The sequence below is a fragment of the Anopheles bellator genome, chromosome 2 (genome assembly GCF_943735745.2).
Source record: "Anopheles bellator chromosome 2, idAnoBellAS_SP24_06.2, whole genome shotgun sequence".
Lineage (NCBI taxonomy): Eukaryota > Metazoa > Arthropoda > Insecta > Diptera > Culicidae > Anopheles > Anopheles bellator.
In genome coordinates this window covers 74757349-74778697 of record NC_071286.1, presented here as the reverse complement: position 1 = coordinate 74778697, position 21349 = coordinate 74757349, and the positions used below count along the sequence as shown (strand labels likewise).

The 21349-nt window shown below is 46.6% G+C and overlaps 8 protein-coding genes across 8 annotated transcripts; 2 read left to right on the top strand and 6 right to left on the bottom strand.

Moving 5' to 3' along the window:
* Window positions 1-2068, top strand: LOC131208048 (negative elongation factor D-like). Its single transcript, XM_058200690.1, has 4 exons — window positions 1-48; window positions 123-850; window positions 933-1860; window positions 1937-2068. The coding sequence occupies exons 1-4, from the start codon at window positions 1-3 to the stop codon at window positions 1952-1954; spliced, it is 1722 nt and encodes a 573-aa protein (XP_058056673.1). The 3' UTR covers window positions 1955-2068.
* A 475-nt stretch (window positions 2069-2543) lies between these two features.
* On the top strand, window positions 2544-3874 carry LOC131208047 (37 kDa salivary gland allergen Aed a 2-like). Its single transcript, XM_058200689.1, has 4 exons — window positions 2544-2885; window positions 2942-3166; window positions 3228-3416; window positions 3485-3874. The coding sequence occupies exons 1-4, from the start codon at window positions 2544-2546 to the stop codon at window positions 3827-3829; spliced, it is 1101 nt and encodes a 366-aa protein (XP_058056672.1). The 3' UTR covers window positions 3830-3874.
* A 1327-nt stretch (window positions 3875-5201) lies between these two features.
* On the bottom strand, window positions 5202-5847 carry LOC131210480 (uncharacterized). Its single transcript, XM_058203738.1, has 2 exons — window positions 5577-5847; window positions 5202-5519 (listed from the first exon to the last, which is right to left on the bottom strand). Exons 1-2 carry the CDS (start codon window positions 5805-5807, stop codon window positions 5238-5240), a joined length of 513 nt encoding a protein of 170 aa, XP_058059721.1. The 5' UTR covers window positions 5808-5847; the 3' UTR covers window positions 5202-5237.
* Window positions 5848-6270: 423 nt separating this feature from the next.
* LOC131208893 (37 kDa salivary gland allergen Aed a 2-like) lies at window positions 6271-7070 on the bottom strand. The gene is made up of 3 exons (XM_058201825.1): window positions 6948-7070; window positions 6706-6873; window positions 6271-6639 (listed from the first exon to the last, which is right to left on the bottom strand). Exons 1-3 carry the CDS (start codon window positions 7005-7007, stop codon window positions 6361-6363), a joined length of 507 nt encoding a protein of 168 aa, XP_058057808.1. The 5' UTR covers window positions 7008-7070; the 3' UTR covers window positions 6271-6360.
* Window positions 7071-7474: 404 nt separating this feature from the next.
* LOC131208045 (uncharacterized) lies at window positions 7475-10300 on the bottom strand. The gene is made up of 8 exons (XM_058200688.1): window positions 10208-10300; window positions 9987-10148; window positions 9239-9922; window positions 9003-9170; window positions 8736-8928; window positions 8072-8208; window positions 7840-8007; window positions 7475-7769 (listed from the first exon to the last, which is right to left on the bottom strand). Exons 3-8 carry the CDS (start codon window positions 9293-9295, stop codon window positions 7539-7541), a joined length of 954 nt encoding a protein of 317 aa, XP_058056671.1. The 5' UTR covers window positions 9296-9922; window positions 9987-10148; window positions 10208-10300; the 3' UTR covers window positions 7475-7538.
* Window positions 10301-10802: 502 nt separating this feature from the next.
* Window positions 10803-11470, bottom strand: LOC131211023 (37 kDa salivary gland allergen Aed a 2-like). The gene is made up of 3 exons (XM_058204360.1): window positions 11387-11470; window positions 11136-11303; window positions 10803-11071 (listed from the first exon to the last, which is right to left on the bottom strand). Exons 1-3 carry the CDS (start codon window positions 11438-11440, stop codon window positions 10871-10873), a joined length of 423 nt encoding a protein of 140 aa, XP_058060343.1. The 5' UTR covers window positions 11441-11470; the 3' UTR covers window positions 10803-10870.
* A 2314-nt stretch (window positions 11471-13784) lies between these two features.
* LOC131210934 (uncharacterized) lies at window positions 13785-14412 on the bottom strand. The gene is made up of 2 exons (XM_058204259.1): window positions 14276-14412; window positions 13785-14209 (listed from the first exon to the last, which is right to left on the bottom strand). Exons 1-2 carry the CDS (start codon window positions 14342-14344, stop codon window positions 13850-13852), a joined length of 429 nt encoding a protein of 142 aa, XP_058060242.1. The 5' UTR covers window positions 14345-14412; the 3' UTR covers window positions 13785-13849.
* A 356-nt stretch (window positions 14413-14768) lies between these two features.
* LOC131210839 (uncharacterized) lies at window positions 14769-15353 on the bottom strand. The gene is made up of 2 exons (XM_058204136.1): window positions 15250-15353; window positions 14769-15184 (listed from the first exon to the last, which is right to left on the bottom strand). Exons 1-2 carry the CDS (start codon window positions 15307-15309, stop codon window positions 14804-14806), a joined length of 441 nt encoding a protein of 146 aa, XP_058060119.1. The 5' UTR covers window positions 15310-15353; the 3' UTR covers window positions 14769-14803.
* Between the last annotated feature and the right edge of the window lie 5996 nt (window positions 15354-21349).

The following is a 21349-nucleotide window of genomic DNA, read 5'->3' as shown; positions in this document are numbered from 1 at the left end:
ATGAATTTGTGGAAAGAACCCGTGGAGTCATTGGTCAGTGGTCCGAATGTAAGTACACTTGACAATGGAATGGCGAATTCCCCTAAAACGCCGCCCTGCACCGACTCGTTTTCCGTTTGCAGCAAGATAACCTTCGCGAGGGATTGCCCGAGGACCCTCGCCCGAGGGTGATCGAGGATTGTTTGTCCTTGTTCTCTACCACCGACTACATCATGGAGCCGACGATCTTCACTCAGTTAAAGCGCTACTTTCTGGCGGGTGGCGATACCGAACCGGCCATCAATCTACTCGCCGGCAACTACACGGCGGTAGCGCAGATGGCGAACCTGGTGGGCGAGTGGCTCACCGTGGCCGGTGTGTCCGTGAGCGAGGTGCAGAAAATGGCGGAAAATCGCCTGATAGACTCGATTCTGAGTATGTTCGATCCGGCGAAGGCAGATGCTGCTTTCGCCGAGGATAGCTTTAGTCCTACCTGGCTCATCGAGATGATCGAGCACCGCGCTTGGCGGTCACTCTTCAATCGGCTGTCGGAGATGTACCCGAACTGTCTGATGTTAGAATACGTCATCAAGCTCATGTCGGACGCTGGATTTCAGGGCGAAATTACTTCCATTGTGGCTGTGTCACAACAGATCGACGTGTTTTCACGCGTCCTTGGAAGTGCGATCGCTAGGTTCCTCGATCGACCGGATGACCAACAGCGCACGATCAAGTGTGCCAAGCTGATGTGTCACACGGAACACACCTATCTATACGGTCAGTTCTTACTGCAGAAGATCTCGCAGCACCCGAAGTATGGGTTAATCATGAAGCGTCTTTCGCAGGAAATTGGCAAATACGCGCTTCGAAAGTAAGTTGATGGTGCAACCTGTCGGACAGAAACTCAAAAATGAACCTTTCTTTCTCTCCTTATTTTGACTGCGCGACACCAGCAATCGGAATGTGATACCGATCACAATGGCGCTCCATAGTGCAGAACATTACCCGGAAGCACGCGACGCACTTGGGGCGATGCTGACAAAGAACTCGCTCAACCCGTCCTATATTGTAGTGCTTCATCAAATGTACTCGTCCACGCAACCGCCACCGATCGATCTGATACGCGTCCCGCAATTCTTGGAGCTGCTTGTCGATTCGCTGTTCACCGCGGGTACCAGGATCAACAAGTACCACAAATCGAAATACATTTATCTACTTGCGTACGCGGTCAGTGTGGTCAGTACCTCCTACTCGAAAGCGAACAAGAGCGAACTGCAGAAAACAATAGAAGCGATTGAGCGAGCACACGGGATATGCACTTTGGACCAATATTCATGCGACCTTATCTGCCACATCCCGACGCTCTTCGAATGCCTTCACTTTCCGGTGGTCGGAGCTGGCCTGATACGTTGGGTGGAGAGTGTGCTTGTGCGTCAGCAGTACCATCTCGAAGCCAACTCTCCGCACCTGGTGCTGCTCGATGAGGTGGCTTCCGAGCATCCATTGCTCCGCGAGCCGGTCTTGCGGCTGTTGGTCAAGCTGTTGGAGTCGAAGCCGGAAGAACGGGCGGGGCTTTTGATGCTGCAGGTAAAGAAGATGCTGATCGACCGCATGGTACACTTGTTGGCGCACGACTACGTAGTACCCGTGCTGAAGTACATTAACACGTGTGTTTTGCGTGCCGATGTGGATGTTTCCCTCATCCGTTACTTTGTCCAAGAGGTCCTGGAAATCATCGAGCCCCCGTACTCGGACGAGTTTGTGCAGCTGTTTCTGCCGCTGGTAGAAAACAAGCAGATAACAGGTTCGATGACGCACGTGGCCGACAGTGACCCAGTGTCGGCGTTTATCTTTCACTGCAAGGCGTACCACATGGAAGCGGTAAGCAAAACGATACAACGCTTCTGAAATTTATCTAAATGGTACCCAAATAATTTACCGTTTTACATTATTGCAGGAAACCAAAACACCTTAAAAAATCCTTAGCCTTTGTGGCTTTTCTACAATTTATGTTAACTAATAGGTGTGCTTGAGTCCTTCGCAGTTTTGATACTTTATTACATTAAATTTTTTTTTAATTTGTATTCCTGATCAGTTCCTTGTTCTAAGCAAGTGATTTTATTTGTTTTGTCTGAATGCACAGTGATACGATAACCAACAAATAACTCTTGAAATCGATAAAAAAAACTCAGTTTAATTATAAAACAATCTTCTTTTTTCAATAAACCATTGGGTAATCGCAAACCAAAGCTTCATGCATTCGTTATTCCTTAAAAACAACGGAAAGAATCTCCCGCCAAGTGCTTTAACTATTGTATTAGCTGAACATCAATTTTATAATCTTTTTACTCTGATTAGACTTAAAATATACGAAAGTAGTGAACGAGCGGTAGTAGAGAAGTGATAGCTGCTGCTCCGGCCAGCCTTATCGTCCTTGATTTGAGGCGCAAATTATCACCACAACGCAACGTTCGGCGCAACAGCAAACGCCTTCCCAATGCCCAATGTTCAGTTCGCATTGCAATTCACCGCGTTGCAGTTCAGTTCCAGTCCCTTCCAGAGTTATGCAAAGTGCAGTGCGACTGTCACAGCATGGGCCCGCGCTGCTGCTGCTGCTGGCACTGATAAGCTCAACGGCTGCCGCCGCTGCTGGTGATCGTGCCGACGACACGGGGCAAAGAGACGACGGCGAAGGCAATGCACTCTCACCGGACGATACGCTGTTTGCGCATTTGCGATGCTTCGAACGGTTTGCGAGCACGCAACGGAGTGACCGTGAAAGTGATGCTTCCGACTGGTTGGAGACCTCCGAGAACTACACGCGAAAAACTGACCGTTCGCCAAACTTCCTGAAGTGTGTCCTCACCAAGCTACAGCTTTACGACCCACAGCGAGTCGAGTTTAATGTAGTTAAGTATGGCGGAGATGTAGCTGAAGCTTTTAAACGTGTTCCTTTCTGCAGACGAATATACTCATGCAGCAGTATCAACGGTACGGTTTGTGGATGAACCTTAGCCAGCAGTCTCTCCAAGCGATCGTCAACACCACGGGGAGAATTGTCCTTGCTGACGCCTCATCCGAGGCGATTTATGCTGCGTTTGAATCCATCTTTCGTGATCATTCGCATTCGTACTTTCAACTGTTTCTACGTGATCCGATAGTGCTGGGCCGAATTTACCAGAATAAGGTATTTCTCTAGATGCCTCTAATGCCTATAATTCTATCATTTCCGATAATTTAATTTTTAGTCATGGAATGGAAAGAAACCAAACCAAACGGTGATCGAGTTCTGTGAGATGCACATGAGCGAAGGTTTGTGGAAGGAAATCTGTCTCTTACGCAACTATCAGATCAGCAACCGAACCGCGGCTATGGCGGATCACATCGATTGTGTCTTTAAAGAATTCCGCTACATCACCGTTGCGGGCTTGATCGATGTAAGTCCACCTCAGTGCAGTTGACTGTTTCCCGCCATAACCGCCACTGGTTCTGTGTTATTCAAAAGGAAAGCGAAATACTTCGTGACTTTCGTCTTGTCTTCGCGCTAACGGAGGACACAAAAACTCACGTTCATAGGTGCGTCGAGGAGTCCTCCAGTGAAGGCGCAATCCGTCAGCGAAGCCTTCGTATGTACCGTTGCTTGCTGAGTGGTGCTGACACCAGCCGTAGCTTTAAGGAAGCGTTCGATTTTCGAGAAGTCCGTTCCGGCAACTTGAGCTACATTCTGCGCGATCTGCAGTACGACAGGGACCAGGTGAGAGCCGAGATCTTGACGTTGGACAGAGAACGATGTGACGATCAGCAAAGATCGATCAGCAGAGCGCAAAAATCTACAACGCCCCACCAGTGACCACTAGTGACGATCTTTCCAATGCTGAATTCCGGGACAGGTGTTGCCCGCGTTAACCCGCTCGTGTAATAAAAATCTCACTTCAGTTGATCGTAACTACGCAGCTGTCTCGACGAGGAACTGCCCCGCCGGGCCGAAGCCGGATGCACGTAACCTTCACGCCGATGACAACCGCATTCCCGTGCATTCGTTCGTCGCTATCGGCGATGAAAGAAAAAACTCTCCGACATCCGCAAGTGGGCGTCGCAAGCGTAACGCCCGCGACGGCAGACGGCTTTTATCCTTCGAATGCCGCCCCGCGGACACACTCATACACAGAGGTTGCAAATTTTTACTATCGCCACCAGTGAAGGCCAGTGTATGAATAAACCCGGCCCAACCTGCACCCGGTCAGGCACAACCGGTGGACCGGCGGGCTTAAAAGTAAACCATAAAACTCCCTTTTCAATTAAAAGCCTAAACGGATACGTTGCGGCTCGACGGGAAGGACCCAATGCACTGCGTGGCCAGTAATTAAGTGCGAAGAATTGATTTTTATGACAAACGATTAAACGCCACGCTTTTTTGTGGCGGACCCTGCCGGCAAAACAATGCTAGGTCGGAGCGGTGCGGCGATCGTTAAAAGGGACACTAGTGCAGTGGGCAGACCTAGCACCGGGCAGCGCACCTGAGCGCACCTGAGACCTGCCCCGAGGAGACTCCGCTTAACCACGCAGCCACGGATTGAGATAGTGGATAGGATAGTCGCGGGAGTCATTTATTTTCATGAAATTTAAATTGGCGCCTCTCGCTCGCCCATCCGCGGACGGTGCGGAAGTCGCCCGAGGGGTGAACTATTTTTCAATTAAAATAAAGAAAAGCCCGCGACTGCGTAGGCCGACGGAGACACGGTGCGCGCATCGTGGCCGCGGTAACACCTACGAAAATAGATTATTTATTTATTTATTTGCCACTTGACAGCGGCAAGGGGCTACGCCAGGACGTGGCAGGATTAAGGCCGTTAGCCGGCCGGCTGATAGCCCCTTTGGCCAAGAGCCCTTTCTTCCCGGTCTCGGGGACCGACGGGTGGCAATCGGGTACGGCCACGTTCAGACGCGTATTTTTAGCGCAAGGTACACGCCGCTCGCAGTGACATTTAATTGAACCAATAAAAAGCCGCTGAGCTGAACGAGCTTCGTGCGCGTGAAGCGCCCGAAGCGGCTGCGTGGGCCAGATCATTAGAGGTCTAAGATGGCACCTGCTAGCGGCCAGTGTGCCACGCCATTGTTGGTACCGTACTAACTGAGTACGAGCACTGCAAAAGCATTGAAAAGGATGGTGAGTCGGATAAGAAAACTTTAAACGCCATGATTACTTTTTTAGTGTCCCACCTCACCCTGGTGCCAGTTCATCATTAAACACCGTTTTATTAGCACTTCAATTTTCGATTCACTTCCTGCATCAGCTGCTGTACTTTGCCTGTCTCGAATGCACCACTTTCCGGCCACTCCGAGTTCGTTTTCAGCTCGCGCAGCTCGAGTGCATCTTTAAAGTTTTGAGCCGATTCCGTGGCGAGCATGCAGGAGAAGAACGCACGCGGTCGTTCGTCGCCCGACAACTTTCTCGTTCTCGACAGGCACACGTCCACACTGTCCGTGTAGACTCCGTCGTGAGTCTCTACCGCGTCTAGGGCTGCCAGCACCACGTTTCGCTGTGGAATGGCCCGTTTATTACCAGCGAAATCGGTACCACCCTTTTCGGCACTCACCTGTACTGAGCCATCTTGTGCCACAAATCCAACCGCCGCTAGGGCACACTTTAGGAAGCTCTCAGCATCCGGGCCCTGAGCCGGACGATAGTAACGAATGTCGCAAACTGTTGCCCGCGCCGATTCCGGAATACGCTGAACACAATCGGCCACCGTTTGCGCGTGGACGGCACTGCACAACGGAAGCAGAAGCATAAGCGTTCCGATGAGACTCGTTCTGTGAGGAGCCATATTTCCGTATTTCACCAAGTACGTCCTGCACCGGTCACCGATGAGGCCACTTTGAGACAATGAACCTATGAGACGGACGCAAATCATCGCCCGGTCGATGAGTCCCCAATCATGATCAGCAAACAGTGTGCAGTGATAGTCCGCCTGCGCCATCATTGATCAAACACGTTGGGTATTGAGGTTAGGCTAAGCAAACTCGATCACCGAGGATCGCGAGGCACCTATTTAAACTGCAGCGCTGCGTAAATAGCTAATGCTGAAGGTGCTAGATTCTGAGGTAATGAAATCATTTCTCATCATCTCTCATTAGCATCTCGAGACCACAGTCTAGGGGTAATACTCGCAATACTTTGTTTAACGATTTTGACTCTGTTATTCTCATTGACAATTTGTTGTGAAATAATTTAATAAATTATACATGCTGATTTGACAGGCGTGAACATAAAACAAATGTGAATGCCGTGAGATAATGGGTGTGTTTATTGTTATTTAGTATCCATTTAAATTTTACTGTCGCAAATCAGATCGGCGGTTTTCAAGCACTACGAGATCACTACGAACACAGACCGTCATCGATTTCCTTGATCAGCTTGGTGACTTGGGCGCGGTTGTACGGTGTGTTAGCCTTTAGCTTCCCAGCGCGAACCAACTCTGAGTAGTCAACCGCTTGCTTAAAGCCCGATTCCGAGTCCGTTTGCAGGAAGCATGTGTAGAACGTGTTGGCCTTCTTACTGGCGCCCACCTTTGACGATTCCGCGACGCACTTTTTAATGTTTTCCACGTGCTTACCGCCCGGTTGAACGATTTCCAGCAAACCGCGCAGCTCTTGGAACTATTTTGGACGAGATCGAATTGTGTTGAAATTGGGCTCGCGAATCGAGCGATCGAATCGACTTACCTCAACTTCTCCAGCTTCATCGACGAAACCGGTCACCCGCAGTACGCACTGCATATGCTTGTCCATGTCCGGGCTGGCATCCGTTTTGTACTGGCGCAGCTCGCAAACGCGATTCTTCAACGAAGCGGGAATATTTTTCTCACATTCTTCAACAGTTTGCGGTTCGGCCTAGTCGATCATAAAAGGATTATGAGCATTGTTGTAATAGCTGGCGGTTTATGCCATTTTTTTGAACCACTTACCTGTACCAATGACACCAAGCACCAGACCAGTCCAACGGTAAGGGCTAACTGTTTCAGCATGTTCAGGTTGTTTTCCACTGTTGGTTCTAGAAAAAGTCCTTTTATATATTATTTTCGTCCTTTTTTATACTATACTAAAGCTACGGGAACTATTGACATCTGCACCGTTGTTTGCGAAATTGTATGATACTTATTTATTTGCCCTCGAATGTAAATAAATAAGTATCGTTGTTTACCTTCCCATGGCCATAAACCGTTTACAAAGCCAATAGACCTTTCCACTAGTGTTTGGTTGAGCAGATTTTTTATCTTGGAAATTGCTTGCTTATTCTTTCTTTTACAATTCGTAGCTCTAAATTCGTATAAACTCGCAAAAAACATCAGTCTGGCTTCTTTATAAGAAATTGAAGAAGCATAAATGAGCTTTTGCCAATAGACTATCATATAAATCGTTGGTTAGTTCACCTATGGCTCGAAACAACTAACGCGAAGGTAGAAAGGACTGAACAAAAGAGCGCACTTGCTGATTTCCATGCTTCAAAAGTTTATTGTTTTTGTCAATAATATAATACTATGTTCTGCCCATTAGAGTTACTGCGTAAAGTAGAGCATAGCCGTACCATGGCCACAAACTCTCGTATTAAACTCCCTCTTGAAGGTTTCCTTCGATTTGGTTTTCATGATGCACTTGTAGAATGCGTGCGCCCGCTGAGGTTCCGGCAGCGTTTTGGTCATCGTTGTCGTCGTGCACGATTCAATATTCAGTTTATGCTTCCAACCGTCCACTTCAATTTTCCTCATCGGTTCGAGCAAGCTTTTGAGCTGTGAAGAATATTCGTAAAAAAATAGTAATAAATTTGCATTGACCACATCGAAAGGCCCAAAACCTTACATTGCCTGCGCCTGTGCTGTCCACAATATTGACCGCCCTCAGGACGCAATCCAGCATTTTGTCCATATCTGCACCCTGGATGGTCATATACTCCTTCGCCCCGCACAGCGAATCTTTCACTCGGCTGCTGAACACGGCTTTACACTTGTCGGACGGAGCTGCATCAATCTAGGATAATAAAACAATTCGAATCACTCGCTCCGATTGTGCCTTAAAAAGATTTATAAAATACCTGAACTAACCCAATCGACAACATAAAGCAGGACAAAAATACTTTAAACCCTATCATTTTGTTATTTTGTATGAAAATTATGTTTTGGCCGATTCTCGATAGTTTCGACTCGTCTGTGGTCTCGATTACGATCACCACTATTTATAAAAACCTTAACAGAGAAACCGGATCAAGTACCGATGCGACTATTATATACAGCTTTCTGATCTTCTGTTTTGTACTACCCATAGCCCGGCATTATGTTCACAAATGGTTTAATATTTGTATTTGCCCAAGACATTCCATAGAAAAGTGACGTTTGTTCAACAATTGCTCGTCTGTGGCATTGCAAACCTCACTGTTCAGTTTATAAAACCAACATACTCACTCACTCATGATCTCGATCATCGATCACTTTGCTCAGCGTTACTTGTACACGAAAACTAATCAATGATCACAAACATTTAAAAAAAGGATATTACGTATTGAGACTGAATTATACCTATCAAATCCTACAAAAAGATAGTGAAACAGAAACGGAACGGTGTCTGACGGAAAACAATATTTAAAAAACCTAGTACATGAGAGAACAGTAACTAGTACAAAAGTTTTCGGTTTATCTATAAGTGTTTTTATTCACTCCATTCGTTACACTGTGGCCATGTTTTATAATCACTTTACTTACACACTCTGCTATTAAACACCTTTTTGAAGGATTTTTTGGACCTCGTATTCATGATGCACTTATAGAAGGCATGCGCACGCTGCTGGAACGGGAGCGTCTGCGTCATCCCTTTAGTCGTGCACGATTCAAGGTTCTTGTTAACCTTAGCACCATCCCCTTCGGTGAGGTACATTGGCTTGAACAAGCTTTCAAACTGTGAAGTAAAAGCAACGGGCAATACAATTTTGATTCTCTCCTGTGCACACTAGTTATGCTGCAATCGCTTACATTTCCAGCTCCTCTTGCGTCCACGATCTTTGCCGCCTTAAGCACGCAGTCCAACAGTTTGTCCATATCAACACCCTTGATGGGCTTGTACTTTTTGGCGTCACATAGTTTCTTCTTCGTTTTAGCGCTCATTAAATTGTCACAATTATTCCGGTTTTGGGCATCCACCTAGCAAAACGTAATCGTTACTCTCTAATGCTTTTTAGATCAGGGTTTAATATGCGTTCATAAGTTACCTGCAGAAGGCACACCATTAATAAACCAAAACATGGAAGCAGTTTATTCAACTGCATCTTGTTTCAAGCTGTTCAGACTGAGGTGTAAAACTTTTTTATAGTTTTCAATCTGTCTTCGATTTTTTATTGGGAATTTAATTTAATTGCTTGCTAAAGAGACAAAATTTGAAGCAAACCACTTTCTTGACCACGACACTATTGTACGCTGATCCCCTTCTGCGGCATTGCGGAGCCCATGTTTTATACTATTCTAGAGTAAGATGAATAATTTACATTGTTTACGAACGAAGGGACTGTTTCACTGCAATCCTTGAGGAGAATATTGTTTATTCTAGAGCTGCAATTCTTGATCAATCAATATCGCAGTGTTATAAGTCATCGCTACATCAGTAAAATATTCATAAAATAAGTTGCAACAGGCCATTACTGGAAGTTTACTGTTTTTTAAACAGTTGATACGGTCACGGCGCTGCCATGTCCCTTTCAATTACAAACTCTGGCATTAAACACCTTCTTGAAGGAGTACTGAGACTCGCCTGCCATCATGCACCTGTAGAACGCATGTGCACGCTGAGGTTCCGGCAGGGTGTACTTCAATCGCCGAGTCATGCACGTCTCAAGATTATAGTTAAGCCTCCGGGTTTCATCTTCGAAAACGGCCATCGGATCGAACAAACTGTAGAACTGCGAAAAATGTACAAAAATATGGTTCGATTCTCCCTAAATCTTGTCCATCTTGAGTACTTACATTTCCAGCTCCGGTTCCGTCGACGATTTCCGTCGTCTTAAGGATGCAGTTCAGCGTTGCATCCATGTCAACGCCCGGAATCTCATCATACTCACTTGCAGCACATAGCGTCCGCTTTGTCGATTCGCTCAAGCCACATTTATCGAGTGATTGTGTATTCACCTGTGAAGATACGGCAATTCAATTTGGTTTGGTTAATTTAATTCTACCCCCTATGTTACCTGCATCGAGCAGCAAGTCAACAAAACGCACAGTAGAAAATGTTTCAGCAACATCCTGTGAATAGCTAATCGTTTGGTGTACGAGCCTTTTCTAAGCACTGCCTTAAATAAGTCGATCTTTTATACCATCGCTTACATTTCTAATCATTGTTTGCTGTTTGTTGTTAATCCTTCTAGTCGTGATTGTTCCTATCTCGGGCAGAATGTGTTAATATTAGTTTTTACACATTATCTCAGACAAATCAAACACACCTCAATCAAACACCTCCGAAGGGCGACCACTGGATACTCAGCAAACTTTTGATCGTTACTTGATCTTGATCACCTCGTGAGGTAGTCGCTGATGTACTTGGGACTTTATTTTAAACTTTAGAAGTTGGCATAAACATGGGAGACATTCTACAAAATCTTAAATACGATTCCCCCGATTTTATTTTGATCAAAATGTTGTCACGCGTGACTGCAATTAGCATGTGACGCAGTTAACTTTCTCTGAAGTAGATAATACATGTACAAATTCTTTCTGTTTCAGATTTTCGGATTCCCACTTTTTTACCTTTTCTATCAAACGATTACGGCAAACGATTAAACATTTTTCTCAATTGCTCTTTATTTTATTATTTTTCCATATCATAGATCGGAACTCGCATTTCTTATACACTTTCATTGGCATACTTTTTGGTTGAATACCTTCTTGAAGGCAGCTTTTGACTCGCTCTCCATTACGCATTTGTAGAATGCGTGCGCTCGCTTGGCTTGCGGCAGATCGTCCGTCAACTTTTTTGACATGCAAGACTCAAGACTGAAATTATGGTTCCGACCATTCTCTTCGACAGCGTTCATCGGCCTATACAGTGCTTGGAACTAAGAAATTATTCAAAGAGATTAGCTTTGCTTAGATAGACATCGCCGATATGGAAATACTTACATTGCCAGCTCCACTTTGACGTACAATGTTTGCCGCCCTCATGACACAATCCAGCGTTTTATCCATATCAACACCCGGGATACGCTCGTACCGATTTGCTTTGCACAACTTCTGTTTTGTGGCCGCGTTGAACACGTTTTTGCATTGATCCAACGATTTGGCAGTCACCTAGCAAAAATAAAATTTAAAAAAATATGTTTGCTTGAAACATTTCTGAGAGAAGGATTTCGAAATCCCATGTCTTACAATACCTCCATAAAACACCAGACCAATAGGCAGCACACCAACAATTGCTTTAACAACATCTTGCTGTGTACGGATAACTGGCCAAATGATTATTCTATCATTTCGCAAATTCGCTTCCTTTTATAAGCGTTGGAGGTTTTGTTATTGCTTACTGTAACTCGCCAAGGATTATTTACTTTTAGTATAGGTTTGTATTACTTGATTAACACTAGATATACCACCGTTTTCAATATACCTATTTATACCAGACCAGTCAAAATGACTGGTCATGTGAAAAAATGCTTATTACGTCTTCAAGTGTTTATTCACTACATAAAAATGATAAAACAAGTTTAGTAATGTTAATTGTAAACGATAAATGGATTTGTATACATTTTTATATAACAAAACACTAAATTTTTATCACTTTGTTGGATAATCTATATATTAGTGTGTGTGTGCCGATTTTTCTCCAAAACTACTGAACCAATCCGCGTGAAATTTTGCACAGCGTAGTTTTGTGACCCCAGATTGAGAATAGGAAAGTTTGACCCTCCCACATCTCCAGGAAGGGGGGTCTCCCATACAAACGTAACGTAACGTAACGCCCCATACGTAACGTCTCATACGTAACGTCCCATACAAACGATTTCGAGCAAATCGATCCAAATTCGGCAGTCGGAGGTTTTAGGCGTGGGGAAATGTTCTGGGGAATGTTTGAAACCCCTTCCCTCTTTACAAAGGGGGGCTCCCATACAAAATCTGGGTGAATCTCAGAAAAGTTCGGATAATTTTCAAGCAGTTTGAGCCAAACTCACCTGGTGCGAGTTTTGACATGTATTTGGTTCCATTATAAAATGATACAGTTTCAGGTAATTGCTTAGAAGATTTATCAATTTTTATAAGCTTATGTCTTGCACTAAGTATAAGTACTTTCTTTTTTAGTTTGCTTTTATAAACAGTAAGCGAGCATCCATTGCAACGTTGAGAAACGTGCGATGCTGTCTTCTTTCAGTGTACAACTTTTCGGCAGTTCCCTCTTGTTTGCGCGTATAGTTCCAACCAAAGAAGTGTTTTCAGATCCTAGTCCTATCGCCAAAAGAATACTTGTAAAGAAATTATCGGTTGTTACAGTTCTTCCCTTCATGGTATACGGTTCAAGAAGTATCATTACCACAAATTCGCTTAGGGGCGTTGAGGCATTTCGAGCCTCTTCTTTTCATAAATATGGAAAACCATACCAAATCACGATAATATAAGCTCCCGGTTTGAAGCAGTTTTGACTATTTTCAAAACAAAATTTCTCAAACTGTTGAAACTAAAGTGAATTCGTCTGTTTGTAAACGTTGACTCCTCTGATTTTTATTTTCGAAATGAATGTAACGTAGGATCTCGGTAAAATCACGTCGACTCACAGTACTGGAAAAAAGGATGGTCCCCATTTGTTGCTCCACAAATATTGAAGTCTCAAAGTATTTCCTTCGAATACTCCACGTGCGTACAATATTGCAAGAAATGCCTTCAATTTTGCTTGCGAAATTGCCCAATTTTACCCCAAGACTGTAGAGGCTTCTAACCTGTTGACGATCGTTGGTACATCAATTGGGTTGTCGGCGGGAGGAGAAGGGGAAGGGGTGCGGTAAACATTTTTTTTGTTGTACACATCAACGGTCTGTAGTGCCCAACCTACGATTCAGAGATCAATAGATCACATTCTGAGCTAAATTTGCTGTTTTGGCCTAAATTTCTTCATGGAAACAAGGACCAGTCATTTTGACTGGTATGGTATAAATCTCCAAAAAAAAAATTATTTTTTTTTCTAACATATATAAAAAAATTTTTTATTATCAAATGTTTTCTTTACTTAGAGCTATTAAAAGTCATGACATCATTTCGGAAAAAAAAAATTATGTGTAGTGGAAATTTGCAATTCAAACTGCCCGACCAGTCAAAATGACTGGTGTGGTATATCTAGTGTTAAACATTCCATCATAACTATTTACTTGAACAAATACATCATGCTTAAATCAAACATTACAGTTTGGACAGACGGTATTACAAAAGGAGCTACAAATAGTTTGTATTAAACATATTTCAAGCAGACTTTCTTGATCTTCTCATACTCTGGCAGAACCCCTTTCTAAACCCGTTCACTTCTTGTGAAAGTATTGAACAATGGACCTCTGATTGGATCGCTGCTAAAGATGAGTAGGCGGGCCACAATAGTCGAATAAAAACCGCGTCAGTTAATTAAAAGTTTAATTTGAACCATTTGATATTCAGGTTTTATAATTTGTTCAAGAAGTTAACTTAAAAATATTTTCACCCAATGTTCAAACGGTAGTAACTTTCATCTTCTATCCGTGCAATCTTTAATTCCATAAAAAAATTAAACATTAAATAAGTAAATTGTAACAAAAATGCTTCTAACAATGCCGTAGTCCCGTAAATAATTTTATTAGTCTTTGTTAACCTTGAATAAATCATTTTTAACATATTTTCTGATTGATCACCTTCTTGAACGCTTCCTTTGAATCACTTTCCATCATGCACTTGTAGAACTCGTGAGCCCGCTTGGTTGGCGGATCCAGGTTGTGGCTGCCTCCAATGCACATTTCCAAAATATAATCGTGCTTCGGGTCACGCCTGATTTTGTTCATCGGATCGTACAGCGCTTGGTACTCGCCCATTCCGGTTTGATCGACCACTTTAACGGCCTTCAAGACGCAGTCCAACATTTTGTCCATATCGGCTCCCGGAATGGTTTGGTATTTCGTTGCATCGCAAAATTTCTTTTTCGTTGCCGAACTGAACACACTGTTGCATTTGCCAAGTGACTGGCCGCTTACCTAGAATAGTATCGAATGTATTACTATTTTTCCCAGTAAAACATGGCCTTTTTTACGCCGAATCACCTGCACAACGGCAACAAGACACAGCGTCAGCAGACACCCCACGGGAAAGGGCTTTATAGTTGCCTTCATTTTGAAACGATAAAAATGAAGTTTTAGTTTTAGATGCAATTCCTTTTTATATCAAAGCTGTTAGTCCCAGTGCTAGGTTTTGTTTGCCGTAATTCAACACGGTGCTTTATTTATAGGCGCAACGTTAAATGTTACAGTTATGTTTGTGACAGTTATTTATAATAACAATATTTGAGATTGTTTGCTTCAAAGTGTTTGATGATGAAAGCGTCGTTGATCACGATAAAAAAAACTTACGTTACAATTAAAACACATTCTCCAAGCATCACTGAGTTATGTTTGCATTATTGGTAATTCCAAAAACTTTAATAGGTTTCAAAACCTGTGAAATCTAAAATTGGATATTATTCTATTGCTGCGTATATTTGCTGCAGTAATAGGAAAGAGAAAAAATAAGGAAAAAATCTCCAAAAGAGTGGCATAATACCATAATCAAGTCAAGATTTTTATTACTTTGCTTCAAAGCTTCGGAAACCATTTTTGACAAATTTTCTCATTCAGCACCTTTTTGAACGCTTCCTTTGAATCACTTTTCATCATGCACTTGTAAAAATCATGGGCCCGTTTGGATGTCGGCAGCAAATTGTGGCTCCTGCCCATGCACGATTCCAAATTAAAATCATGCTTCCGATCTGGCCTGATTCTCTTCATCGGATCGTACAGCTTCCGGTAGTCCGCCATTCCTGTTTGGTCGACCACCTTCACCGCTTTCAAGACGCAGTCCAGCATCCGGACCATGTCGACTCCCAGAATGTTTTCGTAGCGTGTAGCATCGCAAAATTTCTTTTTTGTGAGTTTCTTAAACACTGTGTTGCATTGTGCAGTTGATTCGCCGATCGCCTAGAAGCAGGGCAGTTTTATTATTCGATTTTTTCTTAAACTAAACACATTTACTGTTAGTATACCTGCACAATGACAACTAGACTCAGTGCTAGTAGACAGGCTACGTGAATGGTTGTTTTCATTTTACAATGATCGTTTGGTGCAGCTCAGTGAAGTCGTTTGATGGCGGATTGAATAACGTGATACATCCTTTCTATATCACTGCTAGCGTTATCACACCATTGAGACAGCTGTGGTTTTGTTTGTTTTAGTTCCACAATAAGCTTTATTTATTTATAAACACAACCTTAAATGTAACAACTATGTTTCTGACCATTATAACAATGTATGATCAGTAATACTTTTATTCGTCGTTGATCACGCTTATTAAAATTTAATTTTTCAATTAATACGCATCCAGTGAGTACGATCAGCACGGCGATCAATATTGACCAACGACACCTGTTAACGTTCAAACATCGCGATCTGGAAACATCTCGCCGGCGCCAGTTTACCGTTCGCCCCGACACTCGCTCTCGGCTAGAGCTGGACGCCACTTGGCCATCTCTCAACGATGCAGTTCCTGGTGCTCGTCCAAACGGTTTGCAGCATCGTTTTCTTCCTACGGGCCTGCACGTACCTGTACTACGGCATCGAAGGTAGGGGCACCCTGAAAGTGCAGCGCCACACGTCACTAATGAGCCGTTTTCCGTAGCCTATCACGCCACCCATCGCAACCCGATACGGGCCACGAAACGATCCCCATTAACGCCCGCCGCCGCTGCTCAGCCGGTGGCCAATCAAAATTACATCGCCTGACAACAAGCCTCCAATTGAGCGCGTATCGAGAGCACCGGAGAGCGCTCCTTGTGGCATTCTACCAGCCGTCGTCGGCCATTAAACAGTGCGGCCCACCCCAACTAGTTCGCCCCCGGCGGCCAAAGGATTATGTTACCTTCGGTACGGCGACTGGCGACCGTCTGCCCAGCGTGTGATCTCATCGGCCGAGGCCCGAGCAGGTGAACCCGCAAGTGTGAAAGTCGCATCGATCGGTCAATCGAAGCGGAGCTGGATTTCGATTCCCAAAACCGATCCACACAGTCGATCGATCGACCGAAATGGTACGGCTAATTTATTCCACCAAACCAACCGGCCCGATCGCGTCGAGTGTCGTAAATTTGTTTATAGTATCAATTAAAGTGAAATAAAATATTATTTAATTTCAAATATCTACACTCATTATTTATTCCGTTTCGATAAATTAGCGGGCTTTATGTTGAGCGCGCTGCGCAGCGCAAGAGCGATTAGAAGAACGTCCCAGGGTCCCAGGGGCAGCCCACAGCCATTGTTTTACGCCGTTTTTGGGGGGGGACAGTTCCAGCTCGGTTCTGAACAGGTTTGTCCGCAGGGACTTCGGAAGGCACCCACGCGCCGAGAAAGTCTTGCGACACGCGATAGGCCACCTCCGTCGGTGGCTGATGAGTTATTCGCAGGCGGAGGCATCCCGGTGCCGGATGCCTCCTGCATCGACAGGGGCTAGTTTATGGGCGAGTTGGGACCGGATGCCTCCGATCGGTTCCTTTCTGCACAGTGCACCCGACGATGAGGTGACGATGGCCGCAACACTCGCCCAGCCGGCGACGGCGACGGCAGCAGGTGGGAATATGTAAATTGGTGGGCACCCGAAATGGTGTCCGCCTGAGTTGCGAGACCACATCGTCCCGGCCGGCCATCGTCCGCGGTGACACTTGTTTTGACCCGATGAAGTCACTTGTTCAACCTGACTCGGAATAAACGAACCCCGGAATAGTCGTCCTTGCCCAAATGTGGCCGATCATCGGATTCCTTTCCCGAAGTCGCGTGGTTTTTTTCGGCGGGAGGCACACAAGATTTATCACGACATCTGTTTGCCTAAAGCGCCTTTTGGGCATTGTGTTGCGGTGCATACTAATCGGACAACCGAGCTAACTGCCGGGTTTTTTTCCTTTCGTCCCCGGAGGATGACACACTCTCTCTCGCTCCGTCGTGATCGACCAACCCCCGGTGCGGAATCTCTTATTTATGTCATCATTAAGTGCGTCCGATTTGGTAGAGTTGGGTTCCGACGGGTCTTTTTTCAATTTTCGATGAAATTTCCTATGCGGTTGTATGTCCTGCCCGTCTGATCCCGCCTGACGGATGGATGGACCGGGACCGGGGGTCCCGAATCCCCATTCGCGCGCGGTTTAAGCACTTGCTGCGTGGCGAATCCACGCTGCGCTGCGCTGCGATGCAAATGATGGGTTTATTAAAAATGTTTATAATGAGCAAAAGAGCACGTGTTTTGGGAGTGTTTCCTCGCAGCACGAGGGGGGCCGTTCTTTGGGGACACCAAATATCAAAGTGCAACGAACACGCGCCGTTTGACAGTTGAAAAATTGAATCAGATTTTTGCGCCCTGGGAACTGACAGGGGGAAAAAAATGGAAGCTGTTGTTCTGTCTCACAGCAAACGGATTACGTAAAACATACATTTGTCGGTGAAGTGTTATGACGCTGTCCCATCCCGCGTAATGATTTAATTCGACTGTCGACCCAATTGCATATTAGAACGCCGATCGGTCGCTCGATCGATCGACGATTTCGAAACACACTTCGGAAGCCCGCGGAAAGGAGTAGGGAAGGCGTATTGAAATTGAAACATGAACGACACACACGCTAACACACAGTTCACGGATCCGGTAGCCACGCACGATCGACGGCGGGCTCAACAACCGGCTCCTCGAGCAGAGCACCCTCGAGCGACGCCTCAAGAGCGCCTCGATCGGGGCGTCGATGATGCCATCATTATGCTACCGTGATTTGCACTCGAATTTGGATGTCCAAGTCCCGAAAGGGGGACGGGGTGCCCTGCCTACGCCCCGGCTCGCGATCGCGTCAAGTGATCAGAGTGACCTTCGACTCTCGCGCCACGCGTTGGGTGTAAGGGGCGATCATAACGCTAATAGCCCCACGAAATATAACAACTCGTAAAAGCCCGGCCCGCAACAAATGGTTGCCGACCTCCGGCTCGGGTCGGCCAGATGGTGTGGTGGCTGGACCACCGGCGACGCTGGGCGTGCGTGCGAAACGCCCGATCGGGGCCATCATCGTCAATGAAACATGAACGAGTCCCAGAACAGGATCATAAAACGCGGCGGGAAAGAAAGCCGCAAAAACGAACGGACCATCCCACCCCCTTCCGAAGCCGCCGCCACATTTCACTTGGCACGCTCCAGGTCCGACTTAATGCAAGATGCCAACTTTTACGATGCCCCGAACGGGGTTTCGGGACCGTAAACATGTTCGCATACCGCGCGTCCCCCTCAGGAGTAGAGATCGAAGGTCTGACGAAGTGAATGTCGAGTACCCCTGGAAAGGAGTTCCAGCGCGGACCGGGAGAGCAAGGTGCCACTGAGGCTCCGGGTCCGGGAATTACATCGAAACGCTTGTTGTAAGATAAGACCACTCGGTGGGTTTACGAGTTACGCCGGTCCGTCCGCCAGTCCGATCGCGCACCAATCTAATAAAGATTACGGCCCTCCGAGTCTGATTGCGTCATTTCCTGGCGCGCGCGTGCGCAGACTCGGTCTTGCGTTTGCCGCGTGTGAATACACTCTTACGCCAGTGGCCTCCGTGAGGTTTGTCTCCTATTTTGGCGTTGTGAAGCTGCAGGAGCTCCACTTGGAAACATTCGTAACCATACACCGCGACCTCCAGTCCGATCGAACCGAATCGGCTCCGTTCCGACGCACCGACGAAATCCTATTTTTAGCTTAGATCGCCCCTATGGTCCGGAAGCCCGGCCACGAATAGTAATTATTTAAATCGCCGTCAGCCTCATTGTTGATTCCATCTTCAAGTACCCGATTTGGGATTCTAAATGGCGGTTCCGGAAGAGCGCGCTCCCGATGGCCGTCAGGCGTCAGACTACGCCCCGGGGGTACAGGTTGAGCTACGCGGAATCGGAGTCAACCCATTCATAACAGAAACTTCCCCGTTCGGTACCGCGTCAATCGTCTACACGACGCAATTACGTTCCCCGTCGCAATTGCAACAGCACGCCTTCGCCATCGGCTGACCGAAACCACGCCGGTCAATGAGCCGTGGAGCTAAACTTCGGTCATTATTAAAATTACTAGAAGGCACGCTTTTGCTAGTCTTAAAATTTGCTAGGACTTTACCCCTTACAGTAGGACCTTTTAGTGACGTTCGGCGGAAGCTACGTGCCAACTTCATCGCTTATCGACCCACCCAGCAGCGGCGCCAGGCAAATACGCCAGCAACCCTCATCTTTTGAGGCGCAAGTCACGCCGCGGGGTTGGCCGCGTGTCTGCATATGCCAAACCTGACCCAAAGACCCGAAGCCAAGTGGCGCCAGCGCCGATCGGCCGATCGGCTGTCCGAAAACATTAACAGGTTGCTGACAGATCGTCGACTGGCTGACGCGACTGCCGCGACTGCCGCGACTGCCGCGACTGGGACGCAAGCGAGGGTCGTATGTGGTTGATTTGTTTTGTATTTGGAAGCGAAAAGGCGACACATAGTGCGCCAGCCCCCCTTTGCGCCATGTTGCCCCAAGGCCCGCCCGAAATCGCCTTTAAATTATAGTTATGGTCCTCTGGACTGAGACACTGACGCCCGGTGCGTCAGGTCCGGTTGGGCGTTGCGCGGACACGTTCCGTTCGTGTTCCCGGCCAGCGAGGGTGATGGTGGCCTGAATGGGGAGGGGGGAGGCGAGGCGGCTAGCCTTTCGATGTTCATTCATATTTCATGCGCTTAGGCTGAACATTGGCACACAACAAATTAAAGTGGATTTTATCGGGCCCCGGGCCTCGGCGTTCGACGCAAGGACCGAGGCCATTTCCATAAATCCGATTTGCGCGACCGTTTGTTTGCAGTTTCGTTGTGTATTCGCGTAAAGCGAAAGCAGCAAAAACACCGACGACCAAACGGAAACAATATAATCCAAACTCGAAATCATTAGCCCCAAAACGGCCGCGCCAGCCGCTCAGGGATCGATGCGAGCGCCACACGCCGGCTTTCGGGGCCTTCGGCAGCTCCGCGAGGCCAATTTATTGTGACAAAATATTCGCTCGGCCATTATTTTCATTATGTTAATTGGTCCCGCCGGCCAGCCGGCCAGACGCGCCCGTTTATGGGTGACAAAATTAGTGCTTTGCATATTGCCGGGCAGCGATCGTTGCTTGCCCCTATCTCTATGGCAATCTCGTGCTCGTGTGCGCCAAAAAGCATTAAATGTGAAAATGCGTTATAAATATTTCAAACGGGGTCGATCGTTGGGTTGGTCAAACAATCTAGCATTTGACCGGTGACCGGTGGGCCAGGTCCCGAATCGAATCAAAACGGCGAAAAGATTCGTCTTTAAATCGCCCCCTTAGTCCCCCAATCATCGCCTCAAATAAAAATTAAAATGCGCAGTACGATCATCGAGTGGTGCAAAAATCGCTCCACCAGCCCCGAAGTGTCCGTGCACCGCGGGTGGTTTTCGGTTGCCCCTTATTGCTTCGGACAAGACAGCACCAGAAATGGTTGACAGAGTTTCAGCCACTCACCAAACACGAACCCGGTCCACCCATCATACGCAAGAAGGAACTGGCCACCGACAACGCCGTCGTTGCCCAATTTGGTCCCCAGAACGTCGGCGGCGCCAGAACCCAAAGCAGGATCGCGTTTAACGCGGGCAGACAGGCCACGCGCCGGATGGGGATCGGGGCGCCTCCATCACTTTCGGTTTCGATGCAAATGCATTCTCACGCACCGGTGAGCAATAGATCACCGGGGCTAAACGTTTCCCCGGCGGTGTGCTTCCCTTCGGGCGCTTGACAATCGAGGCCCCGTCGTCGTCATCGAGCGTCCGGAATTAATGATGCGTACGCGTTTTAATTAAAACATAAATCTAGCCCGCCCGACGAGCCTTCGGTGACTCACTCATGGTTCGGTTTCGACGGAGCCCGATTCGATCGGCTCCAAATATGACAATTATTTTTCAATTAAAGGCAGATTTGAATAATCGCCATTCGGGTTGTGGATCCGCGCCATGGACATTGGGTTGCGGTTGCGGTTGTCATTGATGATCGTCGCCCCGGGCAGTCGCAGATCCTGGTGCGTTCGGAGCAGGAGCGACGTCGATCAGCACCGGGGG

What these genes read in the sequence shown, in the direction of transcription:
- LOC131208048 (XM_058200690.1), top strand. Translation starts at nt 1, where the DNA reads ATGAATTTGTGGAAAGAACCCGTGGAGTCATTGGTCAGTGGTCCGAAT. An exon ending in CATTGGTCAGTGGTCCGAAT is followed by an intron (nt 49 to 122) that starts GTAAGTACACTT and finishes TTCCGTTTGCAG; the next exon opens with CAAGATAACCTTCGCGAGGG. An exon ending in GGCAAATACGCGCTTCGAAA is followed by an intron (nt 851 to 932) that starts GTAAGTTGATGG and finishes GCGCGACACCAG; the next exon opens with CAATCGGAATGTGATACCGA.
- LOC131208047 (XM_058200689.1), top strand. Translation starts at nt 2,544, where the DNA reads ATGCAAAGTGCAGTGCGACTGTCACAGCATGGGCCCGCGCTGCTGCTG. An exon ending in CACAGCGAGTCGAGTTTAAT is followed by an intron (nt 2,886 to 2,941) that starts GTAGTTAAGTAT and finishes TCCTTTCTGCAG; the next exon opens with ACGAATATACTCATGCAGCA. An exon ending in CCGTTGCGGGCTTGATCGAT is followed by an intron (nt 3,417 to 3,484) that starts GTAAGTCCACCT and finishes GTTATTCAAAAG; the next exon opens with GAAAGCGAAATACTTCGTGA.
- LOC131210480 (XM_058203738.1), bottom strand. Translation starts at nt 5,807, where the DNA reads ATGGCTCCTCACAGAACGAGTCTCATCGGAACGCTTATGCTTCTGCTT. An exon ending in CACAAGATGGCTCAGTACAG is followed by an intron (nt 5,520 to 5,576) that starts GTGAGTGCCGAA and finishes GCCATTCCACAG; the next exon opens with CGAAACGTGGTGCTGGCAGC.
- LOC131208893 (XM_058201825.1), bottom strand. Translation starts at nt 7,007, where the DNA reads ATGCTGAAACAGTTAGCCCTTACCGTTGGACTGGTCTGGTGCTTGGTG. An exon ending in GCTTGGTGTCATTGGTACAG is followed by an intron (nt 6,874 to 6,947) that starts GTAAGTGGTTCA and finishes ATGATCGACTAG; the next exon opens with GCCGAACCGCAAACTGTTGA. An exon ending in ATGAAGCTGGAGAAGTTGAG is followed by an intron (nt 6,640 to 6,705) that starts GTAAGTCGATTC and finishes CGTCCAAAATAG; the next exon opens with TTCCAAGAGCTGCGCGGTTT.
- LOC131208045 (XM_058200688.1), bottom strand. Translation starts at nt 9,295, where the DNA reads ATGCAGTTGAATAAACTGCTTCCATGTTTTGGTTTATTAATGGTGTGC. An exon ending in TAATGGTGTGCCTTCTGCAG is followed by an intron (nt 9,171 to 9,238) that starts GTAACTTATGAA and finishes ACGTTTTGCTAG; the next exon opens with GTGGATGCCCAAAACCGGAA. An exon ending in GGTGTTTAATAGCAGAGTGT is followed by an intron (nt 8,209 to 8,735) that starts GTAAGTAAAGTG and finishes TTTTATAAATAG; the next exon opens with TGGTGATCGTAATCGAGACC.
- LOC131211023 (XM_058204360.1), bottom strand. Translation starts at nt 11,440, where the DNA reads ATGTTGTTAAAGCAATTGTTGGTGTGCTGCCTATTGGTCTGGTGTTTT. An exon ending in TGGTCTGGTGTTTTATGGAG is followed by an intron (nt 11,304 to 11,386) that starts GTATTGTAAGAC and finishes TATTTTTGCTAG; the next exon opens with GTGACTGCCAAATCGTTGGA. An exon ending in GTCAAAGTGGAGCTGGCAAT is followed by an intron (nt 11,072 to 11,135) that starts GTAAGTATTTCC and finishes ATAATTTCTTAG; the next exon opens with TTCCAAGCACTGTATAGGCC.
- LOC131210934 (XM_058204259.1), bottom strand. Translation starts at nt 14,344, where the DNA reads ATGAAGGCAACTATAAAGCCCTTTCCCGTGGGGTGTCTGCTGACGCTG. An exon ending in GTCTTGTTGCCGTTGTGCAG is followed by an intron (nt 14,210 to 14,275) that starts GTGATTCGGCGT and finishes ATACTATTCTAG; the next exon opens with GTAAGCGGCCAGTCACTTGG.
- LOC131210839 (XM_058204136.1), bottom strand. Translation starts at nt 15,309, where the DNA reads ATGAAAACAACCATTCACGTAGCCTGTCTACTAGCACTGAGTCTAGTT. An exon ending in GTCTAGTTGTCATTGTGCAG is followed by an intron (nt 15,185 to 15,249) that starts GTATACTAACAG and finishes CCCTGCTTCTAG; the next exon opens with GCGATCGGCGAATCAACTGC.